The sequence below is a fragment of the Oryx dammah genome, unplaced genomic scaffold (genome assembly GCF_014754425.2).
Source record: "Oryx dammah isolate SB20612 unplaced genomic scaffold, SCBI_Odam_1.1 HiC_scaffold_21, whole genome shotgun sequence".
In the NCBI taxonomy this organism is placed as follows: Eukaryota; Metazoa; Chordata; class Mammalia; order Artiodactyla; family Bovidae; genus Oryx; species Oryx dammah.
In genome coordinates, this window is record NW_024070205.1 from 13856988 (window position 1) to 13872138 (window position 15151).

The following is a 15151-nucleotide window of genomic DNA, read 5'->3' on the forward strand; positions in this document are numbered from 1 at the left end:
AAAAAAAAAAAAAACCTAGAAAATGGAATTCAACATTAAATTAAAAGGATCATGCACCATGATCAAATGGATTCATCCCTGGGATTCAAGGATGGTTCAAGACACACAGAAAATATAATACATCACATCAACAGAATGAAAGATAAAAATCATATACCCATATCAGTAGATGCACAGAAGCTTTTGACAAAATTCAACATCTGTTCATGATTAAAAAAAAAAATCTCAACAAATCATATATACAAGGAACATTCTTCAATATAAAACAGGCCATATAACAACTCTGCAGCTAACATCATACTGAATGGGGAAAGAGTAAAAGTTTTTTCTTTAAGATCAAGAATAAGATGGGAACGCCTATTCTCACCATTTCCATTCAACACAGTATTAGAAATCCAAGCCAGATAATCACACACACAAAAGAAAAGGCATCAGAATTGGAAAGGAAGTTGTCTCTGTTTGTAGATGGCATGGTTATAGAGAAAATCCTAAAGATTCCACCAAAAAAAAAAAAAACCTGTTAGCTTTAATTAACAAATTCAGTAAAGCTTCAGATTCAAAATCAAGATAAAAATCAGTAGCATTTTATACACTAACAACAAATTATCTGCAAAGAAATTTAAAAAATCTAATTTACAATAGCATCAAAACAAAAAAAAAACTTAGGAATAAATATAATCAAGGAAATAAAAAATCCCTACATTGAAAACTATAAGATATTGATGAAATAAATAAAAGAAGACACAAATAAATGGACAGATATCTTGTATTCATGGGCTGGAAGAATTAATATTCTTAATTAAAATGTCCATATTATTCAAAGTTATTTATAGGTCCAATATAATCCCTATGAAGATTCCCATGGCATTTTTTTTTAACAGATACAGGAAAAAAAAAAAACTTAAAATTTGTTTGGAATTACAAAGACCCTCAATAGCCAAAGCAAACCTGAGAAGGAAGAACAAAATGAGAAGCATCACATATCCTCATTTAAAACTATATTACAAAGCTCCAGTCATCAAACAGTAAGGTATTCCATAAAAAAAGACACATAGCCCAGTGGAACAGAATTATAAATGGAAAGATAAACTGATACATACACAACCAGGAGGGTTAAGAATACTCAATGGAAAAAACAGTCTCTTCAATAAATAGTGGTGGGAGAGCTGGATATTCACATGCAAAAAGAATGAAACTAGATCCATATCTTACACTACTCATAAAAATTAACTTGAAATGGATCAAAGACTTAAATGTATGACCTGAAACCCTTAAACTCCTGAAAGACAACATAGGGACAAAGCTCTTTGACGCTGGTCTTGGCAATGATTTCTAAGATATGACACCAGAAGTATAGGCAACAAAAGCAAAAACAAACAAACAGGACTATCTATATCAAACTAAAAACTCTATGCAGCAAAGAAACCATCAACAAAATGAAATGGCAACTATAAAACAGGAAAAATATTTGCAAACCACTATCTGATAAAGTGGTTAATATTCAAAATATGTAAGGAACTCATATAACTCAACAGCAAAATACACACACACACAAACATACAAAGGATCTAATTAAAAATTTGGCAAAGGGCCTGAATAGATATTTTTTGCAAAGAAGATATTCAAATGGCTGACAGGTACAAGAAAAACTGTTCAGTGTCACTAATCATCCAGGAAAGACAAATCAAAAGCACAATGAGATAACACTTTACACCTGTTAGAATAGCTACTACCAAAAACATAGGAGTTACAGATGTAGAACATAAACTTATGGTGACTAGGGGATAAGAGAGGGGACGGATAAACTGAAAGGCTGGGACTGACATATACACACTACTATCTATCAGATAGGTAACTAATAAGGACCTCCTATATGGCACAAAGAACTCAGACAACTAAGGATCTACTGGATGGCAAAAAGAATTCTACTCAATACTCGAATGACCTATATGGGGAAAGAATCTAAAAAAGAGTGGATATATGTATATCAGATTCACTTTGCTATACTCCTAAGACTAACACAACATTGTAAATTGACTATAGTCTAATAAAAAAAATTTTTTTTTTTAAAATACAGGCAATGACAAGCGTTGATGAGGATGTGAAAAAAAGGAATCCTTGTACACCTTTGGAGGGAATGTAAATTGGTATAACCCCTATGGAAAACTGTATCACAGTTCCTCAAAAAACTGAAAATAGAATTACTATGTGTCCAACAATCTGAAGAAAACAAGATCACTATCTCAAAAGAGACATCTGCATTTCAATGTTCATTGCAGCACTGTTCACAGTAACCAAGACAAGGAAACAAACTAAGTGTCCATAGATAGACAAGTAGATAAAGATAATGTGACATACGCAAAACTATACATATAATTTAATGTTATTATTAAATACGATTATTCTACAGTATATAATACTATATTAAATACTATATATATTTAGTATTATCCAGCCATGAAAAAGAAGGAAATCCTAACATTTATGACAACATGGATAAACCTTGAGGACATTATGCTAAGCGAAATAAGTCAGACAAAGACAAATATGGTCTGATCTCTCTTATACATGGAATCTAATAAAATCAAATGCATAGACACTAAGAACCCATTAGTGATGGTACAGGGAGGGGGTTGGAGGTGGGATAAATAAGTGAAGGTGGTCAGAAAGCACAAACTTCTAATAACAAGATAATAATCATGATTACAGTTAACAATACTTATTGTATATTTGAAAGCTGCAAGGAAGTAGATCTTGAAAGTTCTAATCACAAAAGAAGTGTGCAGCTATGTGAGGTGATGGATGTTAACAGTGTGGTAGTCTGTGTGTGTGTATATAATCAGTATGTTGTCCACCTTAAGTAAGTAAAGTCACTCAGTCGTGTCCAACTCTTTGTGACCCCGTGGACTGCAGCCCACCAGGCTCCTCAGTCCATGGGATTCTCCAGGCAAGAATACTGGAGTGGGTTGCCATTTCCTTCTCCAGGGGATCTTCCCGACCCAGGGATCGAACCTGGGTCTCCCGCATTGGAGGCAGACACTTTAACCTCTGAGCTACCAGGGAAGCCCTAAGGCTGGCGTTATACAATATTATATATCAATTATATCTTGATGAAACAAAAATTAAAAAGAAATTTATAAAAACCAAGTGAAACATTAAGAAGAAGCTAGAAGGCTCAAGATAAGATGTTATAAAATTTAGGCAGATGGTCTCTACGCAAGAGTTGTTACCACATCATTTTAAATAAAGAAAGAAAACAGGTTACCTAATGTATATGTGACAGTTTTTATATCTGCCTTTCTAAAATGAAAATACTTCCTTGCTTTCATAAATGCATTATAGGACATCTAAACAACAAAGCAATAAATCAATTGAATCTTCCTTAAAACTCTTACTTTCTATAAAATGTATGGGCTGCTCCAGTTGTTCCATTAAAACTGCAAGGTCATGCCTTCACTAAAGAGATGGTCTTGGAAATGTTCTCTCATAGATTTTTTTGTATTACATGCAACACAATGATTCATGGAGAAAGCCAGTAAAAGCTTTAGAATTTTCCTTTTTATTCATCTCCATTCTCTTTGTTATATACAAACATGTTAACTAAAGGTGACATTTTTGACCAGAATTGATGGTATTGCTATTGCTAAGTCACTTTAGTCGTGTCCAACTCTGTGTGACCCCATAGATGGCAGCCCACCAGGCTCTGCCATCCCTGGGATTCTCCAGGCAAGAACACTGGAGTGGGTTGCCATTTCCTAAAGATGCTATCCTTTCACCAAAATTATTTCTTTGGAGAAAGCAGTAAAAAGGAAAAGAAGGTGTAAACTTAGGGAAGGAAAGAAAAAATAATAGGAGGTGGGACAGAAAAATCCTACCTGCAAATAGAATTAAAAAAGAAAAAACAATTTACCTAATTGAAAGAAAAGACCAGTATGTATTTCTTTTTCTCTCTGTTCCATGCTTCTCTCCCTTCCTTTTTTCACTGTTAAGAATTTCCTTTTTATCTCCATAGAATCTGAAAGGTTTCCTCCTATATTTCTACCACCTATACTGGTCTATAATTCAATTTCAAATGCTTGATTATTCTCAACTAATTGTGATGTAAGTGAAGGCAATGAATAGCCAGTGAGCTGAGGAAAAATCCAAGAGCTGAGCCCCTTACCTGTCACTTCACAAGTCAGTGTAACACTCTGTTTCTCTTTTACTTTCACATCTTCAAATGTATTTTCACCCATGATGCGAGGTGGTACTTAAAAAAAAAAAAAAAGACAGAAAAAGGAGCAATTATAACAGCAATTTGGTTATTTATAGGTATCTATTTTATATTTTTATTAAGCAGTACCCTTTAAAACAATCCAAATTCTCATTATTATTTGTTTACTAGAATAATGTTATCATATTGCTTGATCAATTCTAAGATAAACTATAAAATTACATGTCATAAATTCAATTATAATGAATTTTATTATATATAAATCATAAAATCCAGATAAATATGTCAAAAAGTCAATGAGTAACAAAACCTATGAGACACTTATTTCTCTCTCTACAATTCAGATACGCACTCACATTAAAAAAGTGATCACAGTCTTAGAACACTGGTGAACAACTGTGAACTGACAAGACATGGCATTTCAGCCATTTTAATCCAACTGATTACATACAAACCATTCTAACGTTGAATTCTTGCCAAGAGTGACAATCCAGGGGCCAAAGAATACACAAATATAAGATCAAGCTGCAGATAAATGTTAAATCTGCTTCCAGAACGTGTTTAAGACAATTTTATTTTTTTCTGCTGTTGTTCAGTCACTCAGTTCTGTCTGACTCTTTGTGACCCCATGGACTGCAGACTGTAGCACGCCAGGCTTCCCTGTCCTTAACCATCTCCCGGAGTTTGCTCAAACTCATGTCCATTGAGTCAATATTGTAAACTGTATAAATACCTAATACTGAAAGCCGAAAGATTTTTCTTTCTTCACCAGCTGCGTTTCTTACAACACATGTATACTGGCCAGCATCTTCTGTTCTGGTCCGTATCAATCGCAGAATCCTACCTCCTGGAGAAGCAAACCACCAGATGACTCAAAAAGAAAACTGTAACTTTACAAGTTTGCCATGCAGTGCTGAATTTTGGTAAAATTTAATCACTTCAAAGTCCTTTAAAATGTATTTATGACAAGTTTTTAATAAATATCATGTTGTAAGGCTGTATATAACAGAATGGATAATTCAGAATAATTTTCCAGTTTAATGGACAAAGAAAGTTAATACAAACCCAGGTGACACCAAGCAAGAAATGGAGTTTCACAGAGGTGGTGTTTGAGCATAATCTTGAAAGGTAAGTATACTTTAACAGAGAAAGGAGTCAAAAGATACCACTGTAGGTAGAGTATGAGAATATAGAGGTAGAAAGTAGGTGTGGCACCTAAAACAGAACAGGGGGAGAAGATAGTGAGAGATGAAACTAGATGGGGAATATGACCACTTTTGAGGATTCTGTGGGTCTTCAAATGCTATGTTAAGGAATTTAAGATTTATTATGTTCACTAAAGGCTATGGAAGCATGTAAACAAACAAAGTCATGGTATGATTCATACTTCAGAAAAACAACTGTGACAGAATGTTTAGGAAAACATTCCCAGTTTTCCATGGAACATATGAAATGGAAACATTAGAAAGAACACTATACCAACAACCCACATTGGAATGGCATCAATTATACAAGGGATGGATGAAACCATCAAGACTGACAACGAGTTTTCAATTTGAGTTTCATGGAATTCTAGAGCTATTTATTTCAAAGTGTATGAGGGGCACCTCCCTTATTAGCATGACTCTGATTTTTTTTCTTCCTTATATTCTGAACTCTACATAATGAAGAAAGACTCTGGTAGACTGGGAATGAAACTGATATGCTGAAGGGTGTGTTCTAGAGGAAAATTCCTGGTAAGGATCAAGGAAAGAGGAGTCAGCAAATGAGACTGAAACGAAGCCAGCAGAGAACAAAGATATATATTGAAAGAGCAGAGTCCTTGAAATCATTTGAGAAGTAATTTCTAAGAACAAAATGTAAATCATTTCTTAGATTTTGTAATAATTTTTCATTTGGTATATTTTAGCTTAGTACCCTGAATTCAAACTAAAACAATTGAAATGGTTAAACACAAAATTTTCATGTAAATATTCACCTGGATCTGAATTCATCAGGAATTTCCATCTGCTTCCTGTTTTCATAAACACAGCAAGTCCTCATTGATCTTTTTTTTTTTTTCTCCTTTAAGCAACCTACATATCCTCAACCCATTGAAAGATGAACTGTGTCTAGCATCTTACTTAGATAGAATGGATTACCAAATTGAGTCTTTTCTCTCAGTTGAATTTAAGTAAGCAAAGTTGAATACAAAAATTCTCTAAACATGTCAAAAAACTTATATTAATTAAGAAAAGATTCAAGCACTCACTGCTACTTCAGATTAGTGAGACCGTGAGACCATAATATGATACCAGTTGGGAGATATTATTAAAACAATACAACTTATATGAGTCATTCCTGGCTCAGCAAACCTCAGCCTCATAAATCTCATGATCTTTCTTTTCTCTTTGTTTCCTGGTCCTCTCCCTCATTCCAGTGAAAGACAAAAAAAAAAAAAAAAAGATTTGACAGTAAGTTAGACTTAGATGGAGACATTTCTTGTACCTATTAAATTTTTATAGTCAGCTATCTGTTCTTGGCAGGTAACTTCATAACAATGATGGAGGCTTCAACAATGAAAAACTTGACTTAACGTCTCAGGAGAACTAATCTTAATGAAACAGGAACGTGCAGCCGATCAAGAAACGAGAGTCATACGCCATTCATCTGATTCTCAGTCATCAATTGCACAACACACACGTTCAGACTATAAAACTGAATGACTCCTCTGGCAGCGTCACAAGGTGAAACACTTTTAATGTGTTCGCTCAGGGATCTCCATTTGCTAGTCAAGCAAAACAAAACTATACGATAAAACCAAAACACTACTCCTGTGAATCTATTATAAGCCAGAGTACACCACTCTGACTTGACTTTTCCATTTCTGGGAGCTCTAATGTAGTTATATTTTAAAAGTTTCCTACTTTTTCAGCAATTGAGAATGCAAAAACAAAAACAATACAAGGATATTTGTAAGAGAAGACGATAAAGTGTTCAGGTTTTTGTCACCAAATTATAATTAAATCTTTGCCATCAGTATGCATTCTCTAAGATCAACAGAGGATGGAAATCTCAAGAAAATGAATGCACTGTAGGACATGGGAAAGCTTCCCAGGATAGGGAGACCCAAACTTTTTAGCAGGTTGTCTATGACAATAAAGGCAAACATGTTATTGGATGCTTAGGATATAAGCAGGCACTGTGTTAGCTGCTTTACACATATTAACTCATCTTTATAAAAACCCCTAAATACTACTAATATCTTCACTTACAAGTGAAGAACTGAGGTTAGCAAAGTGGAGTAACCTGCCCGAGGGCACAGATCTAGTATTGTAGGTAATGTGTGCAAGCATGCTCCATTGTGTCTCACTCTGTGACTCCAAGACTGGGGCCTGCCAGGCTCCTCTGTCTATGGGATTATCCTGGCAAGAATACTAGAGTAGACTGCCATTCTGCTCTCCAGGGGATCTTCCTGAGCCAGGGATCAAACCTGTGTCTCCTGCATCAGTAGGCAGATTCTTTACTACTGGGAAGCCCATTATAGGCAACAATCATTGCTAATAATTATTTCTATTTATATAGTTAATTATAGGCAATAAATATAATAACTACAGCAATGTACATTTCTCATTTAGTCCATATCATTTATAGACCAAGATCTTGAAGAAATAGATAAGAGGATATTCAGATCTAATTCAAATACCAGGAAAATGTCTTTTCTGAAAAATCCTTCAAAAGTGGGAATTTAAACTTTGAATACACTTAGGGGCAGGGAGCTCATTACCTCTTAAAATAGTTCATCTTGACTTTCCACAAGACAAATATTGTTTTAAAGTTGTTTGTATTCAGACCCAAATCTGTCCCTAGAATTTTTCATACATTAGCATTACTTTTAACCTCTGGAACTATATAGAACCAACATAATCTGTTCTACCCTATGGCTCTTCAAATATTTAAATGTAATTTTCACTATGAGATCATAAGGTTACACAAAGTTTATTTTTTCAGATTAAATAGAATCAGGCATATAGCTTATTTTGCAATCATTGGCCATCATGGTTATCCTCCATGAAAATATTGTCAATAAATACTTCTTACACCTTCCTAATGAGTAAGGTAAGTCCAGAGTACAACCGGTCTTATCTTACTGGTAAAAACATATTCAGGTGGCAAAACATTTATTTTCTTTTTGCAATAAAACACCTTACACTATTAATGCATACTCAATCACTAACACAATTCAGAGATCTTTTCATGTGAAGAATTCTGAAGCAGTATTTCATCCTAATTTTCATAACTGGTTTTTGAAAGTGAGTACAGGAGTCTGCTTAACTTTCATTTTGTTAGGTTTAATTCAGAAGTTCCAGAGTAAGATGTGTTTGAATTCAGACGTCTTCATTCAACACATTAGGTATTCTTCTAAGTACCCCTGCTTTTTATTACCCACAGACTTGGAGAGATTATTTTCTTAGTCTGTATCCAAGTCATTAGTGAAAGGAGCCGAGTGTAAATTCCAGGGGCATGCCCCAAGACATCTCTCACCACACTTACACTGATCTATAAAGAATAAGATAATAGATTTTCCTACATAATTAGATGAGGATTCAGCAGAGTATCTTCTATAATAATGATAAAGTCTTAGCTCAAAAGAAACTATCCCATCTTGGAAATACAAATCTCACTTAGAATAACCATGAATAAATTCAAACACTTTGTTTGTATATGGAGATACGTTATATAACATTATACCCTCTAGGCTCTGGTTTCAATTCCAGTACTTCATTTTTCACTTTTCAAATTAGTTTGTACTCATTCTAGCATGAATGCTCTGATATCCCCATGAATTAAGTAATAATCAACTGCCAAGACTACTCTTTCAAAAGGATCCAGAGATATTTAGAGATTTTCCCCATTGTCCTATAGCTTCTGATGTCATTCCAAAGTTTTTTCTTAATATGATCAGTGGGTATTAGAGTAAGCAGTTAGCTCAAAAAAAGGAAAAAAAATAAAACATGGAGATATGAGAAATTAAGGAGAAGCTTTGGCCACAGGAAGCTAACCAGATAACCAAGCTACAAGAGTTTTTAATACCTGAGAGGATTCGCAGGGAACTGCTAAGGTTGACGGGCCACCCATCTTTAAGCCACGTAATTGAAGGCAGGGGAATTCCTGAAGCTTCACAATTTAGGGACACTGAGCTTTTTTCCACCACACTTATATTTTCAGGTGTCCTGTGGTTTCCAATGATGCTTGGAGGGGCTGTAAGACAAAGTACCAAATTCTAAATAGTTTATTCTTAAAAATGATTTTCTGGTCAACACTAGCAAAATAAACAATGACAACAATGAGATGATGATGACGATGACTATGATACTCCTGGAAGTAAAAATGTGAAGGAGTTGCCTGAGAGTCAGAGATCAACTAAGAGGGGCAGAGAGGGGGAACCCAGAAGCCTAGAGAAGACTGGAGTGACCAGCTCCCAGAGGGCAAGTGTGCCTTGTGGACGAAAACGTGTGAAACACACAAAGTAGGCTGAGAAGACAAATTTGGGCCAAGAGCAGAGTACAATCAGGACAATCTGAGGAGCGGGTGGCAGGTCACATTGACCAAACAGGCTTGGACAAGCGCCAGGGCTGCATTAGAGGAGAACTGGCATGAAAATCCAATTAAGCCAGCGGCAGAAGATAGAGGGAACAAGGCTACCCACAGGCCTTGAGTGCCTCTATATGGCCCTCAGTAGTCCAGGGAAAGTTACCCCTCCGTCATGTTTTCCTTCTGTGCAGAGCAGGGCCAGTGGTGCTCTGCTTTCAAGGTCTCACAGAATTGAAGCAAGCAGAGCACTGAGTCAACCGGAATTTATCATCATCTGAGATCTTGATTTCTCAACAGCAGTCTTGCCTAGGAAATTTTATGACAGCCACTCTTGTTAATACATCTGACCTAAATGTTCTTTCCTAGAGGATTGATCAAATAAAGTATGAAACATTCAAGTAATGTAATAAGCACCTGTTAAAAAGAATGAAAAAAAAAAAAACCCACAGTCTAACTAAAAGATATATAAGACTGATTTCTTTTCAATCATTAGCTTTGACTCACACATTGCTCGCAAACTATACTGGACTTTGTGCATGTTCTAACCAGAAGTGAGTCACAAAACTATTAGATTTACTATTGATTCTGTAGATTTTAAAACTCCAACTCAAATTATACGCATACAAATAGGTGTCACACACAAATAGGAGTATATGTGTGTCCGATCCATTCCTACTGACATTTATGCTCATTATTTAGAATTTTAAAGCGGATTTCATTACAACTTATGCCCAACTGAAGCTGAGTCAGTAAGCTGTAAGGAATCTAGGGTTACACTTATCAAGTCAGCTAACGTGGAAAACACAGAATCAAGGAATATTACTTGCGATGGCATTGGATCAAAAGTATTTGAAGAAGATAATTATCGACTTCACAATGTGCTCTTCTAAAAGAATATCCAATATACGCTTATTTCAGCAAAATAAGAAAAGGGAGGTCAGGCATAGCATGATAAGTGATGAGGCTGATCTAAAGAAGTGGTATGTGTGTAGAAAACTGTTGCTGTTCAGTCACTAAGTTGTGTCCAACTCTGCAACTCCAAGGAACGCAGTATGCCAGGCTTCCTTGTCCCTTCCCTATCTCCTGGAATTTGCTCAAACTCATGTCCATTGAGTTGATCGCGTCATCCAGCCGTCTCATCCTCTGTTGCCCCTTTCTCCTCCTGCCCTCCATCATTCCCAGCATCAGGGTCTTTTCCAAATAGTAGAAAATAATAGACTATAAATCAAACACTCAACACCTGAGGTCTATGTCTCCCATCCAGGAGGCTGTAGATTATATCAGCCAGTTAACAGACTTAAGGAGCCTCTTTATACTTACTGTGTACACTTAAGTCATATTTTCTGTCAGTCATTCCTGCTATATTCATAGCAACACACACGTAACGGCCTGTGTCAGACACATGAACGCTCTTCAGCTGAACAACACGACCTTCACCCGTTATTTCCATCCCTCTTCCCTTTGTCAAAGGGCGGCCATCTTTCATCCAGGTCACTGCTGGCTGAGGAATACCTTCCACCTCACACTCCAAGGAAACGCTCTTTCCTCGAGTTACAATGATTTCAGTAGGGTGGCTACCACTGTTGGATATAGTTGGTCGAGCTGGGGAAGGAAAAAGAGAAAAGAAATAGGAAATGTTTGCCTCAGATGAGGCAGAGTACAGGGGTATGTGCTGTGCTCAGTCGTTTCCGACTCTTTGCGACCCCATGGACTGTAGCCCGACAGACTCCTCTGTCCATGGAATTTTCTAGGCAAGAATACTGGAGTGGGTTGCCATTTCCTTCTCCAGGGGATCTTCCCGACCCAGGGATCGAACCCACATCTCTTGCATCTCCTGCATTGGCAGGCAGACTCTTTATCCTGCACCACCTGGGAAGTTCAAGTCTTATATAAGAATTTTCATCAGGCAAAGTTAAATTCATTTTTAATGTCAAAAAATTAACTACAAAGCAAAGACCTAGGACTAACAGTCACGGCATTGCCATATTGAGAGGTGGCATTCTTCTCCAATGGTTCTAAATGGGTTCATACCTAAACGCAGTAGAGTAAGGAAAGAAAGCTGCATTAGCTACTTTTCCTGCTTTGGAGACATTATACAAATATTTGAACTATCATCACTTGTAGCTCTAACCTATGTAAGTCTTCCTAATACTAATTTAAAATATGTATGATAATCTAGTTCATGACCCAAAGTCCATTACCAATTCCTTTCTTCCGCCCACTAGAGGAGTTAGAAAAACTGAGACCGTTTCTCCATCTTTAGAAATTGTGGTGACTGAAGGAATCACTGTAGACCTAAAAAATCTGAATAGAGGTCTGCGGGCAGGGGTAAAGTGAGGGGGCAGATTTGTGAAATTTTTTGCTCTCCTGCTAAAAGAGAAAGATAACATCCCTTCCCCTTCTTTTTGCCCTCTGTATTTGTCACTACAAATACAGAAACCAGAATCTTGAGATCACAAAAGGAGGACCAAGAGGATCCTAGATCTCCTGTCCTGATAAAAGTAAGATGCTGACCAATTCCAGTGACTGCCAACTTTAGCTTCTCATTATGTCAGAAAATAAATCTCTATTTGTTTAAGCCACTGATTCTGTAACCTTACAGCTAATGGAACCTGATTTCAAGAAAGAAGGTTAAACGAACTCAAAGACATACGTGTGTGGGAAAGAAAATGGACCCATGTTAGTAATCCTGTGTTTGAGTGCCAATCCTGTCATACACAAGTCATATGACCTCAGCTAGTCATGGAAACTTCTCTGGGCTTAAGTTTTCACTAATATAAAAGGGAGGCCATATTTTGGTCTCATATCATAGTTCATGTAGAGATTAAATGAGGTAATGTAAATATTTTAAATACTTTAAAATTCTACATAAATTAAATAATCTTTAAAATGGGATATTTGGGGGAGTTGGGAGGAGAATGGATACACGTATATGTAGGGCTGAGTGCCCTCACTGTTCACCTGAAACTATCACAACATTGTTAATCAGCTATACCCCAATACAAAATAAAAGTTTAAGTTAAACAAACAAAAAAGGGATATTTTTACATACTGTAACTATACCCAATGATAAAATGCCATTCTCCCCATTTCATGTCTACCATACTGCCCCAACAAATTATAGCCACACTGTGAGTCTGCCATCAGGAAGTTGATGCAGAATGCACAGCTGTATAACTGAGTAAGTACTAGCTAGAAATAAATAATTGCTCTCTTGCTATGTCAACACAATTTAAACTTGTGGGTCTCATGAAAGGTATAGCTATCCCTGCGTATCCAGAGGGGACTGGTTCCAGGATCTGACTCAGATACCAACATCTGAGGACGCTCAAGTTCATTATATAGAAAATGGCACAGCATTTACATATAACCTTTGAACATCCTCTGTTACACTTTAAATCATCACGAGATTATAATACCTTATAATGATATGTAAATAGTTGTAAATACAATGTAAATGGTATGCAAATAGTTGCCTGATGCCCAGAAAAATTCAAGTTTTGCTTTTTTTTTTTAAAACTTTTTGGACATTGAAAAAATACTTTTGATATGCAGTTGGTTGAATCCACGGATGTGGAATTTACGGATAAGGAGGGCCAAGGAGGGCCAAGGAAGGCCAGCTATATAACTATACTACTTTGAATCTTAAAGATATAAAGAAAAAGTAAAAGAGAAGGATGGAAAAGTCGGTGTTTTTTTTTAATTGTGCTAAAGCCTGGCTAATCAATAACTTACTGTAAACTTGCAGACTGTAGTCTTTCTTTGCAGTCCCAGCAACATTTGATGCCACACATGAATAGAGCCCTGCATCAGATTTTTCTGCAATTGAAATCTGCAACTGCCTGCCTCCAGATAAAATTCTGACTCGCCCTGCAGAATCAGCCAGGACTGGGGAGCCTGCAATAAAAACCAAGTGGCAGAATGTGAAACAAACATATATAATGTGTTTGTGTATATACTTCTAATGAGTACAAATACATATTTATTTACTTCCTGTTCACATACTCAAAAGGCAGAGGGTACTGTATAATAATCTATGCAAAAAGGAAGAAGAGGAAGAGAAAGAAGAGGAGGAGGAAGAGAAGGCTATCTTCTGCAAACTTTTCTTTCAATCAATATTGCGTTTAAAGAAAATATACTTTGTAAAATAAATTTTAAAAAATCTCTAAAACAAAAATTATTTCTTAAATCAGCTAAAAATTTAGAAGATTTGGTACTTAAAGGAGACATATTTGTTGATGAATAACTGAAATTCTGTTGAACTTCAGAATTCAATTTAACATACATTACAAAACTGTCACATATACCAAAAAATGCTTACTTTAGAAGATTATTTTTCAACCTATTTTAAAGGAGAAAAAAATAGTTGATTGAATGGTGGATCTGTTATCAGTATAGCTGCCCTTTAAATTAATTTCTTCTTGGGAGTAGTCTCAAATCTGAAGATTTTCACCTTGACAGTACAGAATTATCCCATGTGGCACATTTAGCATAAAACAAGTATGCTGTGTAATATTTTAGTATGCAAACTTCAAATGAGTTTATTAATAACTTGGCATATTTTTTCAAATTAAACATGAATTTATTTAATATTTATACTTAATTAAATAAATGTCAAAAGATGAAAACTAACCTTTCTTCTTCCAAATGAGATTTGGCGGAGGAATACCACTTGATTCACACAATAGACTAATGAGGTGTCCTTCAATGACTGTAAGTTGAGCAACTTCATCAGAACCAGAAATATTTGGTGGTACTGAAAGATTTTTTTTAAAAAGGAAAAACACTATTTTAAGAACAATTAGAAAATTTCCCTAATGCTTTGCATGATAAAAAAAAGGTTCTCACTCAAAAGGAATGAAGAAATAATCTAGCACTTGAAGCTGACATACCAACACCACATTAAAAGCCAATTGTAAGATATAAAATGAATATATAATAGCAGATTTCCCATTTTCACAGACATTTAATTATCAACATACTCAGAGCGACATAAAAAGATGATATAGTATATTATGAATATTTAGACATGTTACATTTGAAAAATGAAGACATCTATTAAGTTTAAACTTAACTCAGCCAATTGCACCTATGAGCTTTGATATCTCAGATGCTGAACAGAATCAAAAAGCATCAGGCACACAACATAAAGTAAAGAACAGAGGCCAAGCTTCCCAGGTGGCTCAGTGGTAAAGAATCTGCCTGCCAAGCAAGAGACATGGGTTTGATCTCTGGGTGGAGAAGACTCCCTGGAAAAGGAAATGGCAACCCACAACAGTATTCTTGCCTGGGAAATCCCATGGACAGAGGAGGCTGGTGGGCTACAGTCCATAGGGTCGCAAGAGTTAGACATGGCTTAGCAAC

General features: G+C 35.8%; 1 protein-coding gene across 1 annotated transcript in view; it reads right to left on the reverse strand.

Annotated features, from left to right (window-relative positions):
• Positions 1-15151, reverse strand: part of HMCN1 (hemicentin 1) — a 551984-nt gene that overhangs the window by 168522 nt on the left and 368311 nt on the right. Inside the window, exons 43-48 of the mRNA XM_040263800.1 lie at positions 14421-14543; positions 13523-13684; positions 11108-11389; positions 9287-9454; positions 4947-5060; positions 4163-4249 (exon numbers count right to left, since the gene is read on the reverse strand). Coding sequence (XP_040119734.1) covers positions 4163-4249; positions 4947-5060; positions 9287-9454; positions 11108-11389; positions 13523-13684; positions 14421-14543 — 936 coding nt within the window. The remainder of the gene's footprint in view (positions 1-4162; positions 4250-4946; positions 5061-9286; positions 9455-11107; positions 11390-13522; positions 13685-14420; positions 14544-15151) is intronic.